The sequence below is a fragment of the Microtus ochrogaster genome, chromosome 5, assembly GCF_000317375.1.
Source record: "Microtus ochrogaster isolate Prairie Vole_2 chromosome 5, MicOch1.0, whole genome shotgun sequence".
Lineage (NCBI taxonomy): Eukaryota > Metazoa > Chordata > Mammalia > Rodentia > Cricetidae > Microtus > Microtus ochrogaster.
This window is the reverse complement of record NC_022012.1, coordinates 86,082,435-86,099,045: the sequence shown is the minus strand read 5'-3', so window position 1 is coordinate 86,099,045 and position 16,611 is coordinate 86,082,435. Positions and strand designations below refer to the sequence as shown.

Genomic DNA, 16,611 nt, shown 5'->3' with positions numbered 1-16,611 from the left:
AAAAAAAAAAAAAAGATGTTTTGTGGAGGCCAGGCAGTTGGTGGTGGTGCACACCTTTAATCCCAGCACTCAGAAGGCAGAGGCAGGCTGATCTCTGTGAGTTCAAGGCCAGCCTGGTCTATAAGAGCTAGTTCCAGGACAGGCTAGAGAGAAACCCTGTGTTGAAAGAAAAAAAAGATGTTTTAGGGAATACCACTACTTAAATTACTTAAAAGGATGTAAACTCTTAATTCTATTACTACTATTATTTGTGTTGTGTACATAACAATGACAATTTGGTTTTTCTTAAAATAATCTGCCGTATGAAGTACCTCTGGGCAAGGTCAGTTGGTGCTATTTGGTCAGAGAAGTTTTTTTGTCTTTGTTTTTGCAGTGGGCAGTGATAAATACGGAGTCTCCTAAGTGTCCAAAGAGCTTAGAGTAAGTAACTGTTGAGTGCTCAGCTCTAAATGGACTTCCTTCTTAAGCTCCCCCACATACAGGGTTTGGAAACGATTGCAGCAGGCATTATGGAAAGAATGCAGGGTGGGGGAATTAGTGCTGTGAAAGTAGTTTGGGGACAGGGCATAAGGACTGTAATCAATAACTCACAGCAGCGTGGGTCACCTACACTTGACCCACCCAGTGACTAGCTGAGCAAGGATGGAGGAAGGGCTCACGAGGCTCCACCCACATCTGAAGAGTTTTTGGCAGTTGACAGCTACTGGGGAAGGGAGAGTTAATTTTCTTTCCCCTTGGTGTGGCCCCTAGTAGGTCACCCCCTCACATACACATACATCCTTGTATATACTGGTAGCACTAATAGGACTCAGCTGGCTATTTTTTTTTTAAAGGCCATGAAGGTGGAAGGGGAAGATAAAGAAAGACTAGGAAGAAAGGCAGGAGAGACTGACTGTATGACCAAGATACATAATATACAATGTATGAAATTGTCAAAGAACAAATAAAAGCACTAAGTTTAAATTAAATGTTGACAAAATTGGGCCAGCTGAGAAAGAGAAATTTTTTTTTTTGCTATTTGAAGGCAGAGAGCTCTTGGTTGGCCACATTCTAGGACACATAAGAGAAATGTCAAAGAAGTCAGAGACGTAGTCAGGGAGATAGAGAGGGAGGGCCAGAAAAAGTCCCAGAGATCTGGGTATGGATTAAGCAACGTTAAGAAATGCATTTTTAAGGGGCTGGAGAGATGGCTCAGTGGTTAAGAGCACTGGCTGCTCTTCTAGAGGTTCTGAGTTCAATTCCCACGCACCACATGGTGGCTCACAACCACCTGTAATGAGATCTGGCGCCCTCATCTGGTGTGAAGGTGACCATGCAGGCAAAACAATGTGTATATATAATAAATAAACCTTTAAAAAATTAAAAAAAAAGAAATGCATTTTTAGTTAGAAATGCATTCTTGAATATCTTAAGTTGCTCTAGAATATGAAGCGATCTCCCTGCTTCTACCTCGCAAGTGATAGCATTGTAGACATGTACAACCATACTCAGGAAGAAACCCAGTTTTAAACTAGAAACACACAGGAAGCCTTTTAAGGATGACTTTGTTGATTGAAGTGCTTTATGTGTAAAAAATGTGAATAAAAATAAAAAAAATGGGTCAGATAGCTCTTAGTTACAATCTAACTGAATGGCAATATTACAGAGAAGTTAAACTTGCATTTAAATAAACGTTCAGGGAAACGTTTTCTCTTTGTTACCCATGTTTACTACACTGTAACAATCACTGCTCACACTGCACAGTCTTTCTCAACTGGGTCTCATTTCCAACCAGCAGATTAAAGATTCAAATGCCAACAGAAATGAGTGCTGGCTGTCAAAAATGGTACCGTGTACAAGGCAGGTATTTCAGAGGGCTGTCTCATCTTCCTTATAGAGGACATTCTTTTAAATTCTTGCCAGCTGTATTAAAGTAACTTTAACGAGTTTTTGGGAACTTAAAAAGAAATATTTATTTATTTATCTATCATGTATGCAATATTCTGTCTGTGTGTATGCCTGCATGCCAGAAGATGTCACCAGACCCCATTACAGATGGTAGTGAGCTACCATGTGGTTGATGGGAATTGAACTCAGGACCTTTGGAAGAGCAGGCAATGCTCTTAACCTCTGAGTCATCTCTCCAGCCCCCTTTTGGGAACTTATATAAACAAAAGCTTTCAAAGCTTCTGATTGTGCTAGTCTCTGCAGGCTAACAAACATGAACAAGCTAGATGTAGTCTGCTGTGATAATCATTGTTGTGTTTTCTGGGTGTGCTTTGATTAGTCCAATTTATACTCTCGGTTAGTTCTTAAATGTTAGCACACGCAAATATATATATATATATATACATATATACACACACACACATATATGTATATATATATATAAAGTATAAAAAATATATATTCCATTGGGGATAGCAATATTATAAAATGAAGCAGCAGCGCTTCCTGTGATGTCAACAATGTACTTATTTTGAGTAGAAGGGGAGATTACTCGTCTACTTTAAAATGATCGTTGTTCAAAAAGTTTCAGGATGTTGCAGGTGAAGAATCTTCAAATCTGGTTTCTTTTTCCTTTGGAGGACAGCGGAGGCATCTGTTTTCTCCATGCAATATCTAAACTAAACACACACACAAAACATCCAAACACCCAACATGCCACAAACACACAATGCAAGATAGGCCAATGGAAGTTATGAGAAAACTTGCAATGATATAGAAACTATAACGAACTGGGCACATACAGTATGAACTCTGTTAAAACCAGTAATAAATTTGTGTGGGTGGAGGTGCTGGTAAGAAAGACTAGAGAACTCCTTGAAATGTGGGTCTATTCAGCAGACAGGAAGAATGAATGCAGTTTAGAAGCATGCTGAGTGCTCTTTCTATTTTGCATTTACTGAATTGATTAAAAGTATGCAAGTTCACTCTCTAGATATTTAAACACACTAATGCCTTCTCCTTAAGGAATGACACTGGCATTACATTCCACATAAATACTACCTTCTCCTTCCCCCAAAGACTGGGATATTTCCAGCACCGATAACTAGGAATCATTCATATTTAAAATACTGAGGCTCTTTCTCTAGTAGAGTCACCAAGGAATTGAAGAAAAAGGCATGTTCACCCCAGAAAATACTGTGGAACAGAAATGTCCGAGACAGAAAACTTGAAGATGGATAACTATTTTTTTGTGTTGCTTAATTTCAAAATGTTACTATAGCCCCCATCTTTTTTTTTTAAATATTTATATCTGTAGAGTCAACTTGGATAATTTGAAATTTTTAGGGCTTCCATGATATTGGGAAGACAGGCCAAATAGAACTCATGATTAGCAGTTTTTGTTTCAGAACAATCACAGAATGTGGAATATTATCTAATAGGAATTTCTGCTGAATAGAACTTATTCTTGTTAATGAAAATAGGTGACCAAACCACAGGTGCACACAAAAAGTCTATAGATTCTTACCACCAATGGTATTAGCAGATTGTGATCCTGAACAAGTGTAAAGGCAGAATTAGGGTAAGGGTTATAATCCACGAAGAGGGGAGGAGCAGTATTAAAATGGGTGGCAGATGAAAATAACAAAGCTTTAGTCAGTTCTCAGGAAAAAAACAAACCTAACACAAAAAAGAGCAAACTTTAAAAAAATTCCATAGCACAAATGTCTGTCACATAAGCAGCACACTGAACAGTTTCCAGCTGACACTCATGTACAAAGCAGATGACATGAAACACAAACATCAATGTACATTCTTCAGCTTGTCCATTATGGGAGTCCTAAATCTAAGTCGTTAAATGTTTACAATTTTGTTATTTAAACATTTAATTGAAAATTAGATATAGGAACAAATACCACATCTTATAGCTGAAGAAAAAAGAAGATGAAAAAGGTACAAATTTAATTTTTCTTAAGATTCACAGAAAAGCAAGAGGTGGGGGAAGAGAAAGCTGCTGACAGGCTGTACGTCATCTGTACACAACCAGTCACTACCAACAAAGCGAGGACACAGTTCTTTCTTAAAGTCAATCTAGAAGTCTCTCCATTAGGTCTGCTTTCACTTATTCTGTGAACCTGGACACACCTGCTTTGATCCAAGAGATTCTCTATTTTCCCTGGATGGTTAATATAGAACCATGCAACCCCTCATGGATCACTACAACAGAGTGAAGATGAGGTCACAAAAATACTCCTATGCAAATGTATTGTGAAGAGACTCGCACACATATCACACATCTTTTTAATAAAGAATCTGAAATGGACACATACTCATTCAAATAAATAAGCAAGCAAACAAATAAAATCTTTCTAATATGATCTAAGACCTGAATGATTTTATAGTGGAAATGTCTTAGGATCTTAAAGTCCTATATTGTTTCAAAAGTCAAATGTAAATTAATTCTGTTTTTCATTGGGGATTTGAAGTGGTAATGATTGAAAAGGAGGGTCCCAATAAAGGCCAAGAAGTCAGAAAATTATCTCACAATTAAGTTTTATCCTTAAATCCTGGTCATGGACAACTTGCGATTGATTATCTTTATGTTTAACATTCTAACTTCTGTGCTTATTTCTGTTTCATGAGGGCAGGAAGAATATCAAGTTATAGAAATGTATAACAGCAACATGAATTTCAGTTTTTATTTTATTATGAATAATAACAAGGACGGTCTGTATTTTTATTTTTGGTCTATCTATCTATCTATCTATCTATCTATCTATCTATCTATCTATCTATCTACCTACCTACCTACCTACCTACCTATCTTTCTATCTTTCTATCTAATATGTACTGGTGTTTTGTCTATATATACTCTAATGTGAATGTATGGATCCCCTGGAACTGGAGTCATAGACAGTTGTGAGCTGCCATGTGATGCTGGGAATTGAACCCAAGTCCTCTGAAAGAACAGACAGTGTTCTTAACTTGCTGAACTGTCCTTCTAGTCCAACAAGGGCAATCTTATCAGGTAACAGTCATAGCATTTACTCTCAGACAGACACTGTTTTAATTGCATTAAATAAGCTTTATAATTTGATGCTCATGACAGTCCCACTATCCTCTACTTTTTACGGGTATGTAATGCAATTTCATTTGTATTTTAATAAATAAAGCTTGCCTGAAGTTCAGAGAGTAAATCAGCCTTACACACCAGGCAGTGGTGACACACACCTTTAATCCCAGTAGCCAAGTTAGTTTGCTATAGAAACCAGGCGGTAGTGGTGCATGCCTTTAATCCCAGCATTAGAGAGGAATATAAAACAGGAGACAGCTCTCACACAGTCTCACTCTGAGATTCCTGAAAGCAGGATCGCCATTTCGGACTGAGCCAGGGGCTGGCTGTTTTGCTTTTCTGTCCTTCAGGTTAAGCCCCAATTTCTGCCTTGGGGTTTTCATTAATCATGCTAAACTGGTAGGTATGCAGTAGGAATACAGTAACTTTAACCTAGAAGAGCCAGGACTCCACCTTGGGCAATATAGCTCCAAAGTTTTCAAACGTTACTAAAGCACAGACCACTCAGTGATCAGATCCAGAAGGTCTCTGTGGTGGTACATGAGACCCTGTATTTCTAACAAGTTCCCAGGCTGTACTGATGTTGGTCTGGGCAGCACATAAGGAGAAGGGAGGCTACACTGCTAATTAATGTACTCTAAGAATCACTCCAAAAACTCACAGACTCACAGAAGAATGTGGTATTATTGTCTACTTTTGATTTGTCAGAGAAAAGCCATTGCCTTACAGGACATGGGTCACTCTGGCTGTCTGTGAGTAGTTTTCATTTGTAAACAAATTCTACCGGATCTCTCTGCTTATTTTAGGACTCATGAAGAAAGCTCCCGATATTAGTCTGCTGAGCATTCTCAAGTTAGAAAGAGGTAGTATTGTAACATGTGTTCTCAAGGTGCCCTACTGTCTCTTTGAGCCTTATTCTTTTCCCTGATCCCAAGATCCAGCAAGCAGGTTATAAAACAAATGGGACATCTACCTCCTGACAGCCATCTATAACCCATTCTTTTCAAAGACAATTAGTTAGGTTACACAGAAGAACATTACTCATTACTTCTTAGAAAAACTACCTGATCTTTGAGAGAGTGCTGAGGACAAATTCTTGGTCAAGAGGGAGGGGAAAAAATTATTTTCTGTTAAACATGGCACTGTATTTGGAGTACTTGTTTGAACATACAGAAACAGATTATTCATTTTAACCTAGTCCTAAAATTGTGCTTTTTAATTGGTCTTTTAAGGAACTCAGTGACTAATGAAACAGTAAGAACATAAACCTCAAAAGTCACACGAAATTCACCAGACCGGGTTACTTCAGCCTATATTCTCTCTCTATATACGTAGGTATAGACTGCTCAAAATACTAACTAAATTTAAGACGATCAAACAAATTTTGGGGAGAATATGAAGATACTACTTATCTGTCTTTGCATAACTTCTGCTAGACAGAAACAGATTTTACCGAATACTTAAAGATCACTTTGCCTCTAAAGGCACAATTTTCCACACCTGCAAGTTTCTGAGTAGAATGTGAACCCTGACTTTAAGGATTCGTGTTTAAAGTATCTCCATGCAAACATCTGTATAGAAGATGAAGGTTTTCTTTCTAAGTGGTGGAGGTCAATGATGTGGCCCTAATAACACAAACACAAGACAACACCCACTCAAAAAAATTCCCAAACATGCACAACAACTGACCCGAAACATTGAAAAAAAATACCTTCATTTTTGTCAGGTGATGATGAACCTAAAGTACAGAACAAGAACTCAGTATGTGGCTTGTCGCTTTTAAAACCAGCTTTGAATTTACCCACTGTTCATCTCCTAACAAGCAATATAAAGAAACACATTCATCCCAGCAGACTGGCAGACAGAGGGACTGATAAGCAGTACATACGCTGAGACTGAGACACCATTTTTGTCCGGCTTCTTCCTCTAGAATCCGTCTTGGCATTCCCCACAGCAGCAAGTGGTGTAGAAAGCTTAGCTCTCACCCGACCTGAGAATTAAATATCAACAATTAAAATACTTCCTATAATAGTATTTAGTAATAAAAAAGGGGATCACCACTATTTTCAATATTTTTAACTTCTGAAATAAGGTAGCCATTATTTACATGTTACACATCTCTTACAAATGTAAAGGTACACAGTCTAGGGTCTGCTTCCTGAGATGGCACTTCACTTGGGCTTGTCTGGAATTCCTCGGCTTTGGAGTCTCCTGCCTTAGCTTCCAAATATCTGGGACTAGAGCCTGTATAGCACCAAGCCCAGGAATATATTGCTTTATATAAATTCTATATAAAGACTAAATTAAACTATAGAATACTTTCACTTTTACTGGTTATAACTAATTATGCTGAACATGGTAGTATGTACCTTTAATCTCAGCACTTAGGAAGCAGCTGGATCTCTTTTGAAGTTTGAGGCAAGACTGTTCTACATAGTGAGACACTCAAAAGACAAAAAACTAAACAAAATCCCCCAAAATTTCCAGTTCCTAGGAAATGAAGATTGTTCTCAAATATACTCCATAGATTTAAACAGCCCCAAGCAATCTTTTCAACTGGCAGTGTACTTCTAAAGAGGTTGCAGCCAAGAAATCTTTTTAGATCAGACAGGTACCGATACACACGGCTGTGCTCCTTTCTCCAGACCAACCATTCTACTAGAAGGGATTCAGGAAGTGGAGTGCCTATAGCAGAGTACTTCCCAGATGCATTCCTTTCACATTTACCTCCACACATTCCCTCGGGAAGACCAGACTACAAATATCCTCACTATATTGCTAGAGTTGAGGGGAGGGGAGAGGGAAAGGGTCTTTGATCCTGCTGGAACTCACTATGTAGATCAGGCTGGCCTGAAACTGAGATCAGCATGATTACAGACACATGTCACTCCACCTGGCTATTTCTAGAGCTCTTGAACTAAAGAAAATATGTTCATCAAACTGTCTGTATAAGCTGCCACTAGCAATAACCAGCGACAGTAAAATCTCTACTGCTAGGCACGCCGGTGCTCTCCAGAAACAGTATCAAACAGATATACAACGATGTTGCACACAGTTTAAAAAAATTACGAGGCACAATTTGTAGGGAATTCTAAAATTCTGACTAGTCATCCAATATGACCGTACTCATTAGGAAAGAACATACTGAGGAGCAGGACTGGGTGAGGTCAGAAAAGGTGAAGGAGGCCAGAGTGAAGCAGAAGCAAAACCAGAGCATCATGGGCACAGCCCGAGTGCTGTCAACCAACTACAAGGCCCAGGCCTCAGACTTTAGGAGCCTGCTCTGGGCTACAGAGAATGCCCTCATAACTGAAAAGTAGTGCAGTGAGGCCTAGTGATTACTTCTGAATAAAGAATTCATCCACAATCTAGCCACATACTAATGCTATAAATTAAAAAGAGCTGAAGTAAGCTGCCATTCATGTCAAAGTGAGAGAAAAAACATGTTTCAAATCAAAGGCTTTAATGAGAAAGCCTTCAGGAAAGATAAATATAAAACTTGAGCTCTTTTCACTTCTACAGATTCAGAAGGAATGAATATTTTTTTCAGGTGAACTGATTCAGGAAAGTATATGCAGCAAGTACTTATATTCTCAAACCCAATTTGAAAATCCCCTAGTCACTGATTTCAAAATTAACAAGAGACAATTAAAAATAGATGGAATAAAAGTATTTGATGTCCAACGATAAAGCAGCATACCTACAAAGCAGAAATGACTTGGCATTAACTTTCTTAAAAGCAAAAATAAAAGGAAAGCATTTCTATTGTCATTACTGGGAAAAATGAAATTATATACAATATTTTATTAAACATGTTAAGCAATTATGTTTTCTAGTATGAGATGATCTAAGATATAAAGCAAAACTGCATGATGAAGAATTAGAAAAAAATTTACACACAATGAACAGAACCAAATGTGGGGTGCAGAAGCTACCACAGCTGGCAGATGACCAAGGTCTGCAGGTCAATTAGCCTGTTTTAGTCTCAGCACTTAAGTCCTACCAATGAAAATAATGTGGTAGAGGTATTTGTGTTACTAACAAAATATTTACTTCTTACCATCTTCAGATGCTGTTCCTAAATAAGAGAAATAAAACAATATTTCAACAAATTCTGAAAATGCTACCTTATAATCCCCTCCCCCAAGATTCATCTGAAAACGTGAAATCAGAGCATAACTTTTAGTCAGATAGGCTTTAGCCTTGAAAACATTCAAATGAGAAAAGAATAGCTAACACCAAAAAAGTTAAAACCAGACAACTAAAAATAGCAAATTTCTTTAGTTAACACTTCTGTATTTCATTCTTAAATTTTAAAAGGGTGGAATAAATCTGAAAAATTAATTAATTAAGAACAATTTAACTCTTTAATTATTTTCCTTGGAAATAAAGGTTTATATAGACTTTTCTACAGCTGAAATAGTCTGTGCTCATTTTCACAAGATAGCTCATAAAGCAACTACGAAAAATACAAACAAACAACTGGTTAGTATAGAAATCAAATCCATGACCTAGGTTCCATTTGCCTATTTTTTTTTTTCACCAAAGCACACACAAATTCAAAGACCCAACAGTTGTCCTTAGCTAATTACTCAGCAGAATTACTTACAATGTGTGTGAGATCTGCTGACACGAGCAAGCACACCCATGGGAACACACTGGTACTACAGGGCAGGGACGCACATGGAACACTTTAAAATGGGGGAGTGAACAGCAGTGAAGCCTCAAAAAGGTGGTTGATTATGACCCAAACAAGAAAAATACTTTGATTAAAAAGTGATAAATTTTCTAAATACTCCAGCAATATCAAGGTTAGAGGATATCTAAGAGTAAAGAAAGAGAGAGAAAGAGAGAGGGAGAAAGAAATCCCCTCCTGAAGGCTGTTATTTCATTCAAAACATTTTAATTATGAAATACTTTTAAAAAAGAGATACTAAAAATAACATGTTCACAACATGAGCTTAAATAAAGCTCCCATTTCATTATAAAAGAAAAAAATTGAGGTCAATTTGTAGAGTTTGTGTAATAATTAAGAGAAAAAGTGTCTTGTTATAGTATCTTTCTACAAATTCTTTAAGAAAGCCCAAGTTTCCAGCTAATATTAGAGGCCTTGACAGAGTGAAGAGAAAACCATGACGATTCCTCTCTGGTGTCACAGAACACTGTGCAGATCTGTTACTAAATTAAGTAACTACAGACAAACTGCCATAATTTCAATATTGGAATTTAAAAAGTAAAGCTAAAACTTCAGTTTAATTAAATGTGTCATGTTTTAAGGCAAAAGACCTATCAGAGCCCTTTCCATTCTCTGAAGCCAGTATAGTAAAAGAAAATAAGAAATTAAAAATGAGTCCTATTTTTCAGGGTTCATGTGAAATATTTTAGGTACCTGATTTAAGCTGCAAAAAAAGTACAAGAAGATCCAAAATGGATATAAGTAACTAAAAATTCAACCAGTGAGTCATGTAGCCATTTTCACATTAAAATTCTAGATTAATAAGTAGTATATTTTCTGAAGATTATAAAAGAATAAACAAGAATCCAATAGAAATGTGGAAAAGAATTATAAAAGTAACTCTTACCATCCATCTTGTCAGAAGTATCCTCTTTGATGAAAGAGCAAGCAAAGAACAGAGGAAAACTTAGTGTATTAGAAAGAAGATGCCATCATCCCCTTCCCTTCTTTTTTAAAGACAACAATTCACTGTATAGGTTCGGCATGCCAGCTGGCTGCTCACAAATCCCATCTTTTCTCTGAACTTTCAGCTCCTATAATCACACATGGGGAACAACCTAAGAACTCTCTGTCTATTCCATGAGTTGATAGCGAAAAATCACACAGCCACATGGTCAGACAGTACTACTGAAGACCTGGCCTTTAATAGCTGGCACAACAAAGAGTTAACATAGTAGGATCAACAACAATACTACTGTTTTTGAGGCCAGGGTGTCACAATCCTTTTGCCCCAGCCTCCCTGCAGTCATGGATATATGCTACCATGCTTGGGTGCTGTTGCTCTTCAGCAAGTTCTGTGCGTGAGTGATGCTGGCTTCCGCTAACTCAGCTCTGAATGCTCCCCTATAAAAATAAAGTTAAGTGACAGCAGAGGCATAGCAGTTTGCCTGAACCACTTTGAAACAGTATGATTTGTGGCGAGCATCTGCTTTCTTCTGGGTGTCTGAAATTCTGATAATTGTGGCTTAGGGCCCCCTCTCCCTACTCCACCCTGGACTAGTAAATGAGTGTTTCTGGCAGATGTACGTGTTGACATGTTGCTGCATTCATGCCAGAGGAAGGAGTCTACCTAAGCCCAGCCCTAGAGTAAGAACTAAAGCATACATTGGACACCCAGACGACTGGACCAGGCTTTCTCCCTGTTGGTTCTGCTGTGTGACCTTAAACACAGCAGAGCCCCAAAGACATGGCAGTATGCCAAGTCTAAAAATGTCCATCCTCTGTACCCCACTCAGCGACTATTGAAAATCTTAAGTTTCTTCTTGGACCAAGAATTCCCAGGGAGAAAATTACAATCTTCCAATAACATTCTCCTTAATACCCACCTGCTGCTGCAGACACCAAGTCTGAAACCACCACTCCCTCCTTTTCCTTTTCCATTGGCTCTGAGAAACTGCTGCCATCCACAGCAAGGCTGCCTCCCAGGCCTGCTCTCCACATCCCTCTCCTCACAGCTTTCACAGAAGCTCCACCAGGAAGCTCTCTCTTTATCCTTGCACCTCTTTCTCCCTAAACTGACTAACCACATCTGTGAACAGGCAAATGTAACTCTAAAATATCTTTTTAAAAGGAGAAGGAGAAAAGTGCCAGAACTGTGAGGCGCTTCAAAGTTCTTTCACCCATTTTCCTGTCCATCAGCATGAGAATAATTTGTAGATTCCATTGCGAACTTCTTCCACAACCAACGGAATTTTAGTTTTCACCAAATGACCTTACCCAAACTATTTGTTTTCTTTTCCATTCAACTTATTCCATATACCCACTTATTGAGAATATGTATAAAAATATCCACGCATGTTAGGTAAGTATTTTATCATGAGCTCTACCTCCAATATAACACACAACACACACTGACCATCTTGTATGACACTAAGCTTCCTCTACAGAAGTTAAGAGGTAAATTTCAAAACACTCAAGCCACCTTTCTCCCAAAGAATTTAATGCTTTGGAGGAAATAAAAGCAAATTAACCAGTGGCAAGCACACTAAAGACTGTATGAAATTTAAAGTTTCTCTTTCTTTTTATACCCATTTCATAACAACTGTTTCCTAAACATCTGGTCACATCAGCAACTTCAACTCAAAAATCCATCAAAGTCAACAAACCTTTAGCCTCTTGTTTCTCATCAACATATGAACAGACTGAAAATCTGAGCACAGAATTACCAGATCCTCAGTACCTATCAGAAGCCCTGTTAAGAACTAAATGCAAAAAGTATTTGCTGAAAAAGAATGATATACTCATTCTAAATTCTGTATGCTCATCCATGACAAGACTCAATGTAGAAGAAAGTAGAGCCCACCAATCACAAGCGTATGAGGATGCATGGGCACAGAGGTAAGGTATGTGTTGCTACCAGCTTTTAGGTAGGTGCTCAGATCTTCACTCAGATCCTCAAGTTTGTGTAGCAAGTGCTTTACCATAGAGAGAAACATCCCAACCATGTTTTCATTTTCTTTTCTTTCACTGAAATAGTGTCTCCCTTTGCAGCCCTGGGTGGCCTGGAACCCAGAGACCTATCTATCTGCCTCCCCAGCTCAGATTAAAGGCACGCACCGAAATACCTAGATTTCAGTTTGTTTTTATTTCTCCTCCTCCTTCCTTTTCTTTTTCTTCTTTTTCTCCCCCTCCCCCTTTTGTAACCAGTTTTTATTTCATTAGGTTGACTGAACCCTCTGAGTCAACCCCTCAAAGCTTTTCTGAGGCAGAGGCCATTTTAATCTCTACATCTCAAGGGAATCTACTCCCCACTCTACATAACAAAACTAAAACAAAGCTGAGCCCAGAGTTTCCAGTACATTCCGTGGATCTTAGGAGTGTCACAGTCTTTCTAAACACCATCTCTACCCAGATGACTGTAGTCAGGAATATCTGTAGCATGGAGACCATGCATATCATTAGAACACTACACCAGGGGCTGGAGAGATGGCTAGGAGGTAAGAGCACTGACTGTTCTTCCAGAAGTCCTGAGTTCAATTCCCAGCAACTACGAGGTGGCTCACAACCATCTGTAATGAGATCTGCAGGTATTAACATGGTATACATAACTAAATCTTAAAAAAAAAAAAAAAGAACATCACACCATAATTATATTGCTAAACAGCACAAGATTCTATTTAGTGAACAATGCACAGGTATAGTAAGGGAATGTCTTAGTTCCAAAGAAAATCAGATAAAACAACAGACCAAATTCTGGGGTAGAAGGTTGTTATTTTTATTACTTGGTATTATTATTTAAATACTAGATTATTGGAAAACTTTTAAAGTTTATTGTTAATATTATTAGCATTATTATTATATTATGTGTGTATCCATGTCCCTATCCATATGTGCTATGGAACACATATGGAGGTCAGAGGATAATTTACAGTAGTAAGTCTCATCTTCTGTCATGTCAGTCCTGATGATTAAACTCAGTCCATCAGTCTTGGCAGCAGCTGCCTTTACTTACTGAGCCAATTTGATGGCCCTGGATCTAAACTCAACATTTGAAAAGGCTTCACACACAAAATTGTCATTTAGAAAATAGTGTATCATATTAATTCACTTCAGCACTGTTTTTGATAAGGCCCTGTTCACCACATTTTCAACGACAGTGGGCATTTATCTAACCTTTCCTTTATATTTATAAGTCTTTTAAATTGCATGTGTTTGACCATGGTTAAAATTCAACACCTGTTTTGGTGTTTACAGGCAGCAGTGGTTACATATTTTATTTTTATGATCTATGTAAGCACATCTGCATTCAATTTGGAAAGCATTGCCATCGTAGCTTTTCTTGTGGAATGTGACAAAAATTGTCTCACAACTACTTGATTTTATATTTTCACATTAGACTTAAAATCTAAGACTTTTCAACCATAGGTGCTTTTATATTTAGACATTATTTTTTTTCTGTGATGTGAGATTAGATGAATCCTTCCTTATCTGTTCAGTTTTCAACAGTTGTCTTACAGTTTTGTTCCAGATTCTGGTCATCTAGAATGTATTATAACAGTGTGTATAACAGGTTATAATTTATACTTATAAAAACTGGAAATACCTGTCTCAACACCATGCACTGACAAATCTATCCTTACTTCATCATTCTAAAACAGTGCCTGCCATTCTAGTACATACAAATTCATGTCCCAAATCTCTGTGTTCTTCACTGTATGCCAGACCATCACTACAACTGCAGAAGGAAAACAGAAATATGCAACAGAGACACAACAGGGATAGCCAGCCTTAAAACTTGAAAGCTGATGGATCTGAAAACATACAAGAAGAAAAAGAAAAAAACAACAACTGCCGTGGGAGCACATTCTGCTCCTTCAGCCAATAGCCTTTAAGATACCAGGCGTGGTCTCTTATACTGTATAAGCAGCAGAAAATGCATGCCCGCTCTCTCTTGCTTCAGGCTCCTCTATTCCTGTTTGCACAGAGGACTGTTGTAGAACAGTGAATGTTAAGTTTTCCCCTTAAATAAATAATCCTTTTATTATCCATAATTCTGAACTGGTGTGGGATTGTTTTATGACTTAAGCCTTCAAACAACCAATCCCAACAAACATCTGGAACGCATATCTAAGTTTGATTAGACACAGAAGGTCTCCTCAGTTTTCCCTTATCCCCAAAGGTAAAGGAATAGATAACCAGTGGGTAGGTGTGTCATAAGTGCGGTTAGGAAAATCCTATAGGCAACCGTGGAATCAAGAACAACGTTTAATCAAGACAAGGAAGAAAATGGGGAAAAGTAGAAACAAGGTGGCTAATAGATACATGGGTCATCTCTAGCAGGAAAGCAGGAAATAAAAATGGGTATGCCATATCATTTTGTCTTCACTGAGACCAGGAAAGAATGCATTTGGCTGTCTTACCAAGCGATGCATAGGAACCTGGATTCAGGGCACCTGCCCCTAACCGCCCACTTCGCACAGCCTGTCCAGCGGCATGATGCGCTTTGGCACCAGCTGCAGCATTCACATCGATGTCACTTCGAGAACGCTGCAGGCTTCCTGGAAGGGAGCTGGTTTTGCTGCCTCCCACTGACACTATAGAAAACAAGTAAGCCTGTGTTTATATTGTTGCAAACAAACAATAAAACAAGAACTGGAAACTATCATGAGCTAATCGTCTGTGGCAACACATGATCCACAAGGGAGCAGTGGCCAAATGGACAGCACGGTAATGTCACTTTCAAGTCAGAGTGCCTCAGTTTGTTATGATACTTTAGTTTTAGTAAGTAATTTTGAATAGTTCTTTGTTTCGATTTTCTCCCACAGGAAAATGGTGAATTTTGGCTATAAAACTGACAAGTCTGTTTTGGTATTTGAAGAGGTGATATCTAGGATTGATTTGGGAGAACAAAACCCTATAACACATGACAGCATTATTATTCTTGACTACTAGAAAATACAAAAATTACTGTAGAAATGGGAATATTGAAAAATTAATGGAGGTTTGTTACTCTCAGGAAGTCTGAGCCAAGTCATTAAACCTCTGAAATTTAGTTTCAGTTTTTAAAAGAAGTTTTAGCATACTATGAGCCAGCATGCGTTAATGGTTGTGAAATCAACCAAGTGGATCCTATTCAGCATTTTAACACATAAAACAGAAAGGAAAACTGTTCACAAAAGTCTAGGTAAGCACTGCTTCCCAAAGCTTAGGCTGATACACATGCACACAGAGTCACAGTGTGTGTGTGCATGTGCGACTCCTCGTGTATGAAAAATATTTTCTCATTGCAGATCACATCAAAGCAGTTTAAAGGCTACTGCTTGGTGACAAAATAAGCTATAACTCTTATTCTAAGAAGCAATTACCTCTTCCAGCCACAGTTGATGGGTTCGCTGTAGACCATTTAGAAGAAAAAGGACGACTGGAAGGTTAGAAAAAAATGCTTTAGTAGGAAGACTTAATTGAACACTTTAAGAATGAAACAGCAACTATCAAGAAAGTTGAGAAATCTTCCTTTAAAAACAGGTGTTTTCAAGAACTAGCAATAAACCAAAGTAATTGGCAATGAAAAAACAGAGATCAAGTTACTTTCTTCACTCTGGTTTTTAGCATATAGACAATTCAATGTCAGCACTACTTGCGTCCTAAAGTATTTTACTTAGAAGAAAAAGACAGTGTGGTTATTACTTGCATACAGGCAGCAGAGCACACTAGATTCTGTCTCATGTGACTCTTCCAATGTCGTGTCCTGGAAATGTACTATTCACCCGTATCAATGATTTTACGGTATAAAGGAATGCACATTAGTTGAATGTTCCCAAACATGAACATATAGAAACAAAATGTGGATCACTAAATTCTTTTTTTTTTTTTTTTTTTTTGGTTTTTCGAGGCAGGGTTTCTCTGTGGTTTTGGAGCCTGTCCTGGAACTAGCTCT

The 16,611-nt window shown here is 38.0% G+C and overlaps 1 protein-coding gene across 31 annotated transcripts in view; it reads right to left on the bottom strand.

The window, feature by feature from the left end:
• Window positions 1-16,611, bottom strand: part of Clasp2 (cytoplasmic linker associated protein 2) — a 189,055-nt gene that overhangs the window by 65,966 nt on the left and 106,478 nt on the right. For 12 of the 31 annotated variants that reach the window (XM_013346498.2, XM_013346501.2, XM_013346507.2 and 9 more), the window contains 5 exons: window positions 16,040-16,095; window positions 15,095-15,268; window positions 10,582-10,605; window positions 9,060-9,077; window positions 6,888-6,989 (listed from right to left, as the gene is read on the bottom strand). In XM_013346498.2, coding sequence (XP_013201952.1) covers window positions 6,888-6,989; window positions 9,060-9,077; window positions 10,582-10,605; window positions 15,095-15,268; window positions 16,040-16,095 — 374 coding nt within the window. Of the gene's footprint in view, window positions 1-3,454; window positions 3,482-6,710; window positions 6,738-6,887; window positions 6,990-9,059; window positions 9,078-10,581; window positions 10,606-15,094; window positions 15,269-16,039; window positions 16,096-16,611 lie in introns of all 31 variants that reach the window. The other 19 variants (XM_026779561.1, XM_026779564.1, XM_026779560.1 and 16 more) reach the window with 5 other exon arrangements.